The sequence below is a fragment of the Lissotriton helveticus genome, chromosome 2_1 (genome assembly GCF_964261635.1).
Source record: "Lissotriton helveticus chromosome 2_1, aLisHel1.1, whole genome shotgun sequence".
NCBI lineage: Eukaryota > Metazoa > Chordata > Amphibia > Caudata > Salamandridae > Lissotriton > Lissotriton helveticus.
The window spans coordinates 1,227,922,695-1,227,936,674 of record NC_136059.1 but is presented as its reverse complement, the minus strand read 5'-3'; the positions used below and the strand labels follow the sequence as shown (position 1 = coordinate 1,227,936,674).

At 46.9% G+C, this 13,980-nt stretch overlaps 1 protein-coding gene across 1 annotated transcript in view; it reads left to right on the top strand.

Moving 5' to 3' along the window:
* The window catches only part of LOC144818575 (ovochymase-2-like), a 482,736-nt gene that overhangs the window by 250,520 nt on the left and 218,236 nt on the right, over positions 1 to 13,980 (top strand). Inside the window, exons 12-13 of the mRNA XM_078676114.1 lie at positions 470 to 582; positions 12,322 to 12,422. Coding sequence (XP_078532240.1) covers positions 470 to 582; positions 12,322 to 12,422 — 214 coding nt within the window. The remainder of the gene's footprint in view (positions 1 to 469; positions 583 to 12,321; positions 12,423 to 13,980) is intronic.

Here is a 13,980-nt window from a genome sequence, read left to right as displayed (position 1 = left end):
GGTCAGAGTTGTGTGTCAGTGCCTATGTTTTTACTGAGAACTAGTGTAGGGACTATTTTTCGGCCAGGCTACACACTGCTGCCAAAAGACATCTATTGTGCAGTTCAGCACCACAAAAGCATTCTATAATGCCAATAGTTAATATATTTTTTTATTTTTTATTTATAAAGTGTTATATAGCGCGAACTTGATCCCGAAGGATATCAGAGCGCTTTACAATTTGAGGCAAAGGTATACATGTGGAAAAACACAGGTAAATGTTATCAAATTTACAAAATGACAATTGACTATCATAACCGCACCTCACCCTTTACTCTCAGTCTGCCTATTCATCCAACTAACATTAGCTAAAATTACTCCTTCCCATTAACAAATCTCATCTGAACTCTATAACTGGAGTAAATGCACTAGTTTTGAATGTACAAGAATTAACCTAATTAACCTGCATGTTGACATTGTCTTTTTCTAGACTGGCCAAATCAGTGTGGCAAGCCCACCATCCCGCCTCAGATCGCCATTCCTCGCATCGTCAACGGCTATCCTGCGAAACCCAACTCTTGGCCCTGGCAAGTCTCGATGCAGGTAAGTGGCCGGAGACCGCTGAGGAGGTGGCGATTGCTGCTCGGCGCAACTCTTTGTCCGTCTGCTGACACATCAACCATCATGTCACCCTGAGGAAGAGGAGAATTCGCATTAATGTGGACAGGGGCGTAGCTTGACCAGTAGGACTGTGGGGTATGAGCTTCAGACGCTGGCATATCATGTTAATCATTAAATGAGAAGCAGCTCATGAGTAGACTTAAGGCCCAGTGGAAAGGGAAAGGAGTGCTGATTGTGAGGGGTACCTAAAACACAGCATTTTGTAAAATAACCATGTTTTAAGACCTTCAAAACAGAGACCAGAGTGTGCATGTGTGTGTTTTTGTGTGCATGAGTATTTGTAAATAAAAAGAAAAAATGGAGCAACGACCAACCACAGATTGAATGAACTTAGTTACTGCCTGTCCACAGCTCTCGCTGTGATTGAGGTACTATTACTTCCTTCCCCTCCCACTCATCCCTTCTCTGTGCTGCTGTTTCTCCTGGTTCTCCTTCCCTCCTCCCCATGTCTCCCTCTTGTTGCTGCCCTCCTCCCGCTTTTTTTTAACACATTACACAGCGGCCCGCGATATAGCGGTTTATTTTCTTGACTTTAAGCCATGTTGCACAGCAGCTCTAGCTGCTGTACAACTTGCCAAATAAACATTGACACAGCCAATAGATCTCACATAGACAAGACTTATTGGCTTTGCCAGTGCTTATTTAAAGTTTGTATCAGACACTTACACATTTTGGAGTGTGTCAGTATGTGTGTGTTTGGAGTTTGAGTAGGATAGCACAATATAACAAAATGTGTGCAGCCTGGGGTAAAATATCCTTAAAGTCACCATTAACTTAATAAATGATTAATACTATTGAAGCTCCTGTAACTCTAACATTGTAAGATAAAACTGAACAAGAATGTCTGACTCAGAAGGTTAGAACCAAATCACATAAACTCTCAGATTATTTGCTACTTTGAGGCAAAGGGCATTCGTTTAGGCTAAAAACACAGGGGCTTATTTATGAGAAACTAACGCAGCGCGGTGCCCCTAGTTATTTTGCTGTGCTGCTTTAGTTTCGAGGCACAGGGATGCGTCCTATTTACAGCAACATGTTTCACCTCTGTGCCTTTTCCTGCGCTGGAGTACAAACAGCTGCCATGTGCAGGTGCAGGCACTCTTTCACCAATGTGCAAGGATGCCTGCATTGTGGGGAGATTGTTACGTGCAGGAAGGGGCACCTTCCTGCACAAAAACAATCACTTGAGGTGATTTCCTCTTTCAATGCATGGTGTAAAATGCAGTACGCATTGAAAGAGGAAACAACGAGGAGTAATGAAAACATTTCTCCTCGTTGCGCCTCGCTACACCACCCCTGAGTGTGGTGTAGCATTCTGACGCATTTTCAGGTTTACGATTGCTCGTAAATCTGGAAATGCATCAATAGACATGGGTGTTGCGTGGGAACACCCACAGCAACAACCATGTCACACTTCTAACACGCAATGTGATGAGTGAAATGGGGCGATATTTACGAGCACACGTAAAGCCATGTAGGATGGCTTAAGGTGTGCTTGTAAATTTCACGGAGCTGGTTGCGCCACCCGCGCATCACGCAACATGACGCACGAGGGCGCAAGGGACATATAAATAGGCCCCACACTTTTTGGAAAGATATTTGTAGGTAGATTAGTCAGTATTTGTGAGGGTAACATAGGTTATAGGGGTAGGTGAAATTTCTTGGTGTTCTACAAATTCAAAAAGGTAGAAGGAAAGTGAATCACTGGATAAAATGATTAAAGAAGTTTTCTTATTATAAGCCAGCATCTAATACAGCATTTACAGTGGTATTAAATATTTTGTATAATATAGAATCAGGATCCAATGTAAACACAATACTTTTCTCACTCTCCTCATCTTGTGTAACCTGTATAACTGGTAGGCGCGTACTTTATGATACTAAATATGCCAAACCTCAAATATTTACCATAATCCACAACTGCAAAGGCCATATTGTCCTCCACTTAGTTCCTCCTCACATCATCACCTCTGTCCCTTTAATTACATCAACTTTAACAGCAAAATAATCAATTTATCCTCCTATATATTTGCACATTCTGATAGAGTGCACTCATCTCAAAAGGTATCAGGGTACTCTACAGTGGAACATAATACATAGCACTGTTAATATTACGAAAGCAAGGGACCATGTACGTGGGACAATTTTGTGAATGTAAAAATCAAAGTCACATCGTGACACACAAATGGGTAGGTGAAACAAGACAGAAGGGATCAGGAGGTGGGAAAGAAATTCGCTCAAAGGATAGCACAGAAGAGATCAAGGAAAGTATACTGATAGCTAAAGAGCACAACCATTACCCCAGATGTAGTTGGAACAAGAAGGTTTTCAGTTTAGTTCAGAACTGGAGTAGTGTTTCGGAACATGTCAAATCATCTGTCAGTGAGTTTTTGAATGTTGCTGCTGTGCCTGAAAATGATTGCTTGGTCGCTTTTTGAGTTCTGTGCTTATTACTTTGTAATGGTATAAGTTACTAAAGTTTCCATTATCATCAAGATGTCCACTGTCGTCCACATCAACCTAATGAACATATACATGATCTTCTCCAACTCTCCTCCAACTCAGACAAAATGCTGACCAATGAGGAGGCCATCTTCCAAGTTCCACCCTCCTACTTAGGTACCACCATCGGGCACTGTAGCTACACTGCAAGAAAGAGACATCTTAAAATGTCTGTACCTGTTTCACAATCCCTTCCTAGCCCACTTCACCTGACTTCTTCTTGTCACATTCAAACCATTTAACTGTGCACACATTGAAGTCCCATGTGTTCCCAAACTCTGAACTGCAGAACCACCTAACAGCCCTGTGTGACTTGTTGTGGTTACTAGCACAGATTATCAGATTTACTTAATTTTAGGGTAATGCATTTTTGGCGTGTAAACTCCTCCTAAATGGTTATACCAAAGAGGGTCTTTGGTGCTCCCCGATTGGATCCGTCACTGCTATTCAAGTCCAATAATCAACGCTGAAGCATTCTCATAAGAATGACAGACACATGTTGTCATTTGAGATTTTACGTAAAGGATTAATGGGCAATTACATGAAATATGAAGCACAAAAAAGGTAATGGGAGGAATGCTTGCAATTTTTCTACCACTGTCAATTGCTCTTCGTAGAATCTCAACCCATCGCTCTTTTGCTCACCATGCCACCTCACTTTGGACACAGCCATATGCAAATCAGTCTTGACTGTGCTCCTCATGGGAACAGTCCTGCCCGAACTGCCAGGCCAGGTCCTCCCTGAAGCGAAACAGACGCAACCCAGGACCGGTTTCATCCTAGCTATAGCCTCATCAGCCAGGGACAGCTTTGTTCCAGTGACATTGTGAGTATGGGACCCACGTCTGGGAATAACCATTGACAGGCGACATTCTCAATACTGTCAGATAGGGGGGGGGCGTGGCCAACTGCCAAGGGAGATGGCCGCACTGTAGCCGAGCTCTGTCGTGCCACTCCCGTAATATCTGTTAATAAATAGTGTGCCCCGGCTACCATTGCCTGATTTTGTGCCTGGCAGCTCCGTACCTCTGGCTCCATGTCTGGGCCAAGATTTGTTGTCATCTGAGGCTCCGACGGGGAGAGATTGGTGCCGCTTCGCGGCAGAGGCTCCTCCTGATGGGCGCGCACCCTCCTTCCGCCTGGGCATGCATGGAACTTGACGCTGGGGTAGCGGCGTGGTGCGAAGGTCTGCATATCGGAAATCAAGAGCCAGGACCTAATCTGCTGCAGTACTGCACCAGAGCTGTATCTGCTCCTGCTGCCACATCTTGAGTCCCGCTCTTCGAGGCCAGCAATATCTCTGGGCCTGTTACTGGCTGCCACGCTGACATGACGTGGATAACGACGTGCTGCGGCCTCCGCTCCGGAGCACCCGGCACCTCCACACTGCGGCGCCTTCAAAGGGAGTAGCTAGACTCCACGATCAGCGGTGAGTCTCGACTGGCCCCGCTCTACTTGGGCCCCGTAAAACTGATACGCCCCACGCTTTGACCTTCTGCGAGAGTTGGGGGTACCATAACAGCGCTGCTCCTTCGGACTTGAGCCTCTGTACCCTCTGACAATTGGAGGGGGGGGCGGACATCAGGTACAGCAGCGCCCTGTCTCTCCTGTAAAGGAAGAGGCGGCCCACACATAAGCATTCAGCGGCAGGTCGACCCCCCCCCACCTTTAAACTGGTGGCCACACGTTGCCTTAGTGCTGCCTGAATCCAGATCCCTACAAGCCGGGTGGGAGTACCCGACCGGCGGAAACCGACAGGAAGGTGTGGGATTGATACCCACGGCAGGTGGCGGCAAGTAGCTGGTGGGGCATAGCCTACTGCCCTCTTCTCTCGTTCCATTGACTTGCACCTTGCACCTCCAAGATGGCGACCGGCCGTAGCGGTCAAGGTAATGTCCAGGCCAAGCTCGAGAAGTTTGCATGGCATAGGAGCCAAAAGGGGGAGCAACCACACCTGACGCCGCCCGGGGAGCAAACGGGGCCCACCTTGCAGGACATCTTGTCTGCCATAACGACAGTGCATACCTCCCTTGAGGCTGGCATCGTCACGGTGGCCACGGCGGTGGCCCTGATTCAAACAGACATGAAGAAAATGTCAGATCACATCGGGCCATTGAGGAAACTACGAAAGAACTGAAAACAGACTCCAACATCCTCAAGAGTCAAGTGTCTGAACTCCAAAAGGCACAGGAGGCCCTTATCCTGCAGCTTGATGATTATGAAGGCCGCATGAGGCGCAATAACGTTCGGATCCTGGGTGTGCCGGACCGGGCGGAGGGGCAAGTGGCCGACCTCTTTGTGGAGGAATTGATTCTTCAGCGGCTCCAGCCTTGGGGCCTTTCCAATTGCTTCTCAATTGAGCGCGCACATCGTGTCCGTGGATGCAGACCTAGGCCTGGGGCGCCTCCCCAGCCTCTCCTGGCAAGTGTGTTCAATTACCGCGACAGGGATGCTATTTTACAGATGACGAGGGTGGCCCCACTAATAGTCATCGACAATAGCAAGGTTACTTTCTTCCCTGACTTCACCCTGTGGGTCCAGTAACAGCATCACAGCTTCCTGGAGGTGAAGCGTGTCCTGAAAGATCAGGACATCAAGTATGCTACGTTGTTCCCAGCCAAGCTACGGATTGAATATGAGGGTAAACTATGGTTCTTGACTAGGCCTGAGGACTCTTGGGACTGACTTGAGGGCTGGAGAACTGTTGACAAGAGATCCAACAGGTCGGCGGGTGGAGCTGGAAGCCCTGGCGGCCGAGCAAATTGGCAGGGGTCACTGACCGTTGATGAATCGACAACTCAGAGCCCAGAAGGGTGAGGTGCGCGGCACTGCAAGTATGAGTGTTGGCCATTGGAGATGGAAGACCTCATCACGCCTTACACATAGACAACGACTGCCTTTGACTGCATAACTCCGCATTTTTTCCTGTTTGTTGTGTTTTGTGCTTACATGGACCCTCTATTGATGGCTACTTTGTTATGGGAGAGTCGATTTAGTTGCCAGGTTACCGTAACAGGCTCATGAGGATCGTTTACGATATTTACTCCGGAGTTAGATGGCCGGGGGATCACCGTTCTTAGTTACAATTGCTTTAGGGAGTGGGGTTGTTTCACGTTCCCCGAGCTGTTAAGGGTGGGCTACAGGCACTATATAAGTTGGGGGAGGCGGGAGGTTCTTTGCCCGCCAAGCAGGGAGGCAGGGAGGGGGGATGACTTTGGGGTGGGAGGGATGCATAGGGAAGGTTGTTCTTTTTATTTTGTATATGGTACTTGTGCAATGTTGTTTCTTGCTGTGTTTCAAACAAGAGGGTCCACTGGGTCTATACCACATTGCTATCTCACCTCTGCTATCCACTCGCATAAGTGGCTTCAGTCCTCATGGTCAGGGGCCGTAATTTCCGTTCCTGCGTTTGCACCAGCTCCATGGCGGGTAGCTCCCTGCATAAGGTGTTCTCATACTCCTGCACATCGCATTACATCCTCTCCAAGGGGCTACAGCAGCTGCTTAATGCGTCCATCACCAGATCTTCGACACTACATTAACCTAGTTCCAATACACTCATGGGGACAAATCTAGTGCTAAAAATATTAAGGTGGAACGTTAACGGCTTGGGGGACAAGATCAAGCAGGGTGTAGTTCTTCAGTACATTAAACGTCAGACACCGGACATAGTACTGATTCAGGAGATGCACCTGATCGGAAATTCATGCAGTGCACTGAACAGATGAGGTTACCGCATGGTCGGACACTCAGGGTTCACCTCGGGTTTGCGTGGGGCGGGGGTGCTTCTGCGCAGGGGATGTCCATATATTGTGAATAAGACTTGGGAAGACGCTCATGGCAGATATTTTGTGCTCTCTGGTACTTGGGAGGGGCGGGTAATCAATCTCGTGTCCGTATATGCCCCACCCGGCCTTCAGCGACCTGTCCTGTGCGATATCGGGGTGCTCTTGCTTGAGCTTCCAATAGGAGTACTGGTGTCAGGCGGCCACTTTAATCTCACAATGGATGGATTTCGGGATCGCCTCCCTCCCAGGGGTGACCCCCAAGGGGGATCACAATTGTCCGGATTTGCATCTGCACTGAGTTTGGTAGACATGTGGCCCTGGCTCAACCCTACCACCACACAATTTACTTATTATTTAGGTGCCAATAATAGTCAGTCCCGCATCAACCATATATTCACTCTTGCTCAGGATGTCCAGTTTTTCGTGGCCTCCAAATGTTTAGCCCGTGGAATTTCGAATCATTCCCCGATCCTGATGACACTAACCATGGGGCAACCTAGGTGTTGCTCTACACTCACAATAAACCTGTGGGCACTTAAGGTGCCTCATATCAAGGAGGTTCTACTTAAGGACTCTGACTAATACTTCAGCGAAAATGTGGGGTCGGTATTGACGCCGTCTGTGATCTGGGGGGCATATGGTGCGGTCATAAATGGCAAGGCTCTGTCACTCATGGTAGGGCATAGGAGGGAACTTACCAAACGTGTGGTTGAACTTGAGGTGGATATCCTCGCAAGAGAAAAGGTCGTGGCATTGGTGCCCGACGCAGAGGCTCAACACTTGCTGGAAATGGTGAGACTAGATTACCGTCAGCTTTTAAATGAAGCTGCCACGGTCCGATATACTGCCATTCGACATAAAATATATGAACATGGCGAGCGTACGGGCAGGATGTTGGCTTGGTTGGAAAGGAAGGAACGTGCATCCAGGTGAATACATTCGCTTTAAGGGGCAGATGGTGAACTCCTTACTGCCCTCCAAGACATTACTGATGCATTTGCTGCATATTTCTCATCGGTGTACACACCGGCCGAGAACTCACAATCCGTCATGGCTTCAGGACTTTTGTCGACCATTAAGGTAGCTTGTCTGTCCGCACATGACAGGGACTCCCTTGAGTGCAACGTCAGGGTGACGGAAATCCAGAAACCCATCCAAGACTTGCGCTCAGGTAAAGCCATGGAGTCCAATGGGCTCCCTATCGAACTTTTCAAGACGATGGCATTCAAGCTCTCCCCCCACCTGCTAAGCATGTATATGGAGAGTTTTGACACCGGGGTATTACCCCCTGAAGTCAGGATGGCTTCCATAGTGGTTATACACAAACCAGGCAAACCCGCAACGGACTGCAAATCTTATAGTCCCATTTCCCTCCTCACAGCAGAAGCTAAAATTCTGGCCAAGGTTTTGGCCAACAGGCTTCTCCCGTACCTAACCAGATTGGAACATACTGACCATTCCGGGTTTATGCCAGGCCGCAACACTGCCTTAAACCTACGCCGTTTGAATGGTGTTCTGGGACGAATCTACACCATAAAGGAAGACGCCATCTTGCTGTCACTTGACACAACAATGGCTTTTGACACCATTGAATGGGAGTTCTTATTTGGGGTTTTGGCCCGGATGGAGTTCGGCCCCAAATTCATCAAATGGTTTGGACTCCTTTATTTTCAGCCGACCGCGCAGGTGGTGGTCAATAACCATGTATCGAAAGTGTTTCCACTGCAACGGGGTCCCAGGCAGGGATGCCCCTGTCAGCCCTTCTTTTTGCGCTGGTACTCGAACCTTTGGCGGTTTGGATCATGGGGAATCCGATGATTAGAGGGCTGAAATGGACTGGCAACCATGAAGACTGTATTTCCCTATATGCGGACGACATCCTCCTTTACCTAGCCTCACCCACGCGGTCTCTCAATCTAGCCTAAATATTTTCTGGGTATTCGGAGCCCATTCGCGATATACGATCAATTGGTCCAAGTCGCGGTAGTATGTCCTGCGGGGTGATCCACTATGTAACACGAGCGGATATAACATACCAGTGGCTTCACAAGGCTTTAAGTACCTCGACATTTTCATCACCTCAGACCCAATCTTGTTCCATGAGTCTAACTTGCTCACGCCATTGACCTGCCTTCGCTCTGATGTTAAGCACTGGCAGTCTCTTCCCCTTACTCTCCTGGGACGGGCTGCCCTTTTTAAAATGCTGGCGCTACCGGGCTCTCTTTATGTGTTACAGAACTCCCCCAACACGATCCCCGACGCTTATTTCACTGGGTTGGAGGCCACTGTGCGAAAACTACTTTGAGAGGGACGTGCCCCACGGATTGCCATTAATAAGTTGACGATGGATTGGTATGATGGGGGCATTGCATTGCCTGATATTAAGTTATACTATCAAGCTTCTCAATTGATCACCATTAATAAGTGGGCACATGGTGAGCATGATGACCCAAACTTTTGTACTGACCTCTGGCTCTTGGGTAGGGGTAGGTATAATCGGGCCCTCTACACAACCCACGCAAACTTCACCTTACTGGGCCCACGGCACGTACAGTGGAGATCTGGCATGGGGTCAACAAAAAATGGGGCTGGAATAACACACTCACAAAGGCCACCCCACTCTGGGAACCCGACATGTTGGGCCATCTTAGTCAGTGCCCTGGATTTGATATGTGGGACATGATAGGGATCTCATTGGTGGGTAAAAGGTTAGCTAGCAACATTTAAAGGTATGCAGGCCAAATACCACTTAGCTCGTACAGAGGCTTACATATACTTACAGATCAGCCATGTGATTGCTGCTGCCCTGCCTAAAGACGGCCCTTTAGCCTCATCCACATCGCTGGAGGATAGGCTGTTACTTGACCCCATGCCTTCAAAAGCTATATCCCTCACATACAAGAAGCTCTTAAACAACCGGCCGGACCCCATGATCCGATTGCACCAGCGCTGGGGGTGGACCTGGGAGAGATCGAGGCTAAGGACTGGCGTGATGCCCTGGTGTCCCCTAGGGAGGTGGCCATTCCCATATGCCTGCACTTGCTTCAATTGAAAATCCTCCATTGCGTTTATTTTGACGCACGTACACTGTTTAAGATGGGTAGACGACCCGACCCTCTGTGCCTCCGGAGCTGTAATTTGCCAGGCACCTTCTTCCACATATTGTGGGAATGCCCCAAAATGCATACACATTGGGGGAAAATTACAAAGCAGATGGAGAGGGTGTGTGGTAAATCTTTGAAGTCTACCCCACAGCTCTGTCTACTCAACATGTGGGATGCCACGGATCTTACTCAAGCAGAACAGACATGGGCTTCAACTGGGTGGTCAATCGTGAAACGCAATATTGCGCAGAAATGGGGAGGAGAGACGGCCCCAGGCGTGAGGAACTGGGCGATAGACATGGACGGGGCAATTATTGCCGAAAAAGACATCTTCAAACACAAAGGGTGCCCCCAAAAATGGGACCACAAGTGGGGGAGGTGGAATAAATACAGAGGCGACTTGTGTGTATCCCCTACCAATGAGCTACAGCGAGATTGACGCCTCATACTGGAGGTCTCCGGATTTGACGACACACTCCTGCCCTGATGAGACCGTCATGCTTGCTCCATAGTATGTCACCGAATGGGATGGGAATCTTATTGCGAATGATTGTGTGCCCAAATGCGATTGCTGCCTAATAGTTATGCTCCTCACATTTGTGTTGGGTGGTGGGGTGGTGGACTGTACTCAAGTCGCACTATATAAGTTGTATTTGTCATGTTTTCACAGTGGACCCATATACCGACTTCCCAAAGCAATGTACCATGTCTTTTCTTTTTTGCTTAATAAAAATCGTTAAAAAAAAATACTGTCAGATAGTAATTTTGAGACTAGATTGGGTTAAATGAGGCTAGGCCGGGTCTGGTGGCTTAGTGGACTAATGCATCCACTGCAGGGGCCTGTGTTTGACCTCATGGTCACAGGGTCAAATCCTGGCGGGTCCACTCAGCCTTTCATCCATCTGAGGTCAATACAATGAGTACCATTGAGCTGGGTAACAATAAGCATCTGTTATTCAGCGCCTTGAGACCCATGGGTGATAAGTGCGCTTTACAAATACACATGTTATGTTAATTGCACTTCACAGACCTCTTTAGACTGACTCAATTCAGATATGTTCTTGTACATTAGAGCCTTGAAGAAGTCACGCGGGTGATGAAACGTCTTGGCTGTGCCTTTTGATGTCACTTCATCACTGAAGCTCTTGATTCGCAAAAAAATAAACAGGACTTAAAATGAATTCTTCGTGATCCTGACTCTTTTTGGACTAAACTAGACTACTGAGTTACATCACAGATTGCTGTGATATCTTTATATATATGTTTTGAGTAGTGGGCCTGTTAGTCCATCTCCCTTGTTGACACCATTGGTAGTAGGATGTAACATCATGTTTTTACTCATTGCTAACCTAATCTGTTGCTAACCCACTTGACTTGATTTTCATAAAAAGAAGTGCAATCTAAATAGCCACTACTACCGCGTTGTGTAGTTAGGGGGAATATTAGGGCCTAAACTTTAGAATGTTACCGTGTCTGAGGCTCCAAGGATCCCTCCGTCAACAGAAGGTGCAGCAGGTGGTAAATGGGCAAGATTTGAAGAAAGGAGCTGACCTTTTAAGGGGCAGCAGAACTTTCCAATGTAGCCTCAGTTTCTGGGCTCTGTGTGGCTCACGCAGAAAGGCGTAACTGACACTTACCTTGGAAGTGGGGTTCAAAATGCAGGCTCAGAACATGCTTCAATCTGAAGAAGGCTGTGCCAGCTCTCACAGAGCTACTTGCTAAATGAACCACTATAAACACAGATCCCTGCCCTATTACAGTATAGGTGAGATCTCCAGTCTGAATGTGGACCCCGTCATAATTGAGCAGTGTAACAAGACCAAGGTTAGAGAGAACGTTAGAGCATGTCAGTCTTGGCTGGTGTACATTTTCCTTGCCTGGAGATAATGGGTCAAACCTCATATCACAGGAGGCATCCTATACATTTGGAAAACGTGTGAATGGCTGACAGTGCACACTGTGGCTATATATCATTTTTGTTATTGAGGTAAAATAACAGTAATTTTGGCGCTTTGAAGACCAGGTGTGTGACTTTTATTTTCGAAATGTTACAGTTGTAGCATCCAGCAGAATCTATCAAAAATATCCAGATCCCAGCACCATGCCAGAAAAGTGTACATTGTGCCTAAAGAAAACACAGACAAAAGAACATTCCCACTGTTGAAATCTGCTCTTTGATTTTCTTCAAAGCCTGAGTTTATGCACATTTGGGTTGTTTCTCGCTTATCATCATTGATTTCTGATTCCAACCCTTTCTGCTGTTTTAGGTCTGGCCAGCTTCCCGCAACGAGACAGTGTTCTTTCACACCTGTGGCGGCACTCTCATCCACAAGAACTGGGTACTTACAGCCGCTCACTGCTTCATCAGGTACTCCATCAAAATAACCATACCTTTAATGTGATAGAAGATGCTAAAGTAAATTCATATCTCGGATCAAGCTTTCTTTCAGTGGCTATCAATCTCCTCCTGATCATCAATGAACATGTCAATTCTTGTCTACGTCGCCACCGCATAGCTGTACTTTTGCAGCTCTAACTTGTGATGCTAGGCCTTAGCTAAATGATTACGTTTTGACAAAGACAATAGGTCGCACCTTTTAAAAGTTATAATTAGCCTTTTGCCTTTGCCATGTTTCATGCTGATGCGGAACAGCATCAGCAGAAAAGGGAAAAAAAGGGGTTGCCGTCGATCAGCAAACTTCCTTTATGCTATAGAGTGCTAAATAACATGCATGATAAATTAATATAAAATGTATACAATGTAAACCAATAGAGTTAACCCACTAATTATGCACGGGGAGAGACTTCGAAGTTGTGTGGAGAAAGACCCAAGTTCACAGCTAAATAGATTATTTGAATGGCCACGAGCATGTGAGTGTGTGGCGTGTGCCGTGAATGGCCAGTGTTATGTACTGAGGTAGGTAATACTGCAGTTCATCAATGCAAGTGGAATACAAATAATCCTTACTGTGTTATCATTCCTGAAGCCACATAGGTGGAGAAGAAAGACTTAACTTCTGAGAAAATCACTGTTGAATTAGATTCTCTAATTTTAATAAACTACTTCAAGACTGGGATCAGGAAAGAGAAACCTGCTTTATGAGGTCTCATATAAAGACTAAGAAGTACAGTCATAGTTGTATGTTAAGCCTAGGTTTTCCAGCTGGTGCATTTTACAACCCCTTGGAAAGGCACTTTTTTGTTGGGTTGATTGTCGCAGACCTGCATAGGAGCGGGAACACTTTTGCGTCACACATAAATTGTACTGTATGGACACATCACTTCTCGAGCCTCCATCCCGGTCATGTGTCCAGAAAAGTGACCATAGTTCATTCATTCATTAAAAACTACATGCACTGAGCTAAGTGGGTGCCTCGCTCAGAAGGTTTATTTACAAACCCCCAATGTAGCAGGCCAGATTTACAAACAACCACAACTCTCTGGAAAGGCAGGTACATTCACTCATACACAAAACATTCATTTTGCTCCTCAGTCTTAAAAACCCTATTGATTCACAGATACAGGTGAAATTACTATCTCTCTCCTACTTCGCCACAGGCAGAGGAAACGTATTCCTCCCCTATAGTACAGTGCCCAAATGCTACCTACATCTCCTCTTAGTTGCAGCTCAATGTGGGTGAGGCAGCAATTCAATTTCTTCAGCAGGTCTCAGGACAGTCCACCTATGTCCCTCTTAGGTCCACCTATATGTCAGGCTACACTTTAACACCCAGGTCAGCATATTGGAATGTGGCAAAGGTTCCTACATACACCATGAAGTGGTGGCTCTGGAAACATATCTTCATCCTCTGTGTGCCTTTGAAAAGCCGACTGAATAATATGCAGAGTATCGGGAGTCAATCCACTGATGGTGGTTCAGAACATATGACCCCTCAAACCCAATACTTGTTTTCTGTGGTTGAGGA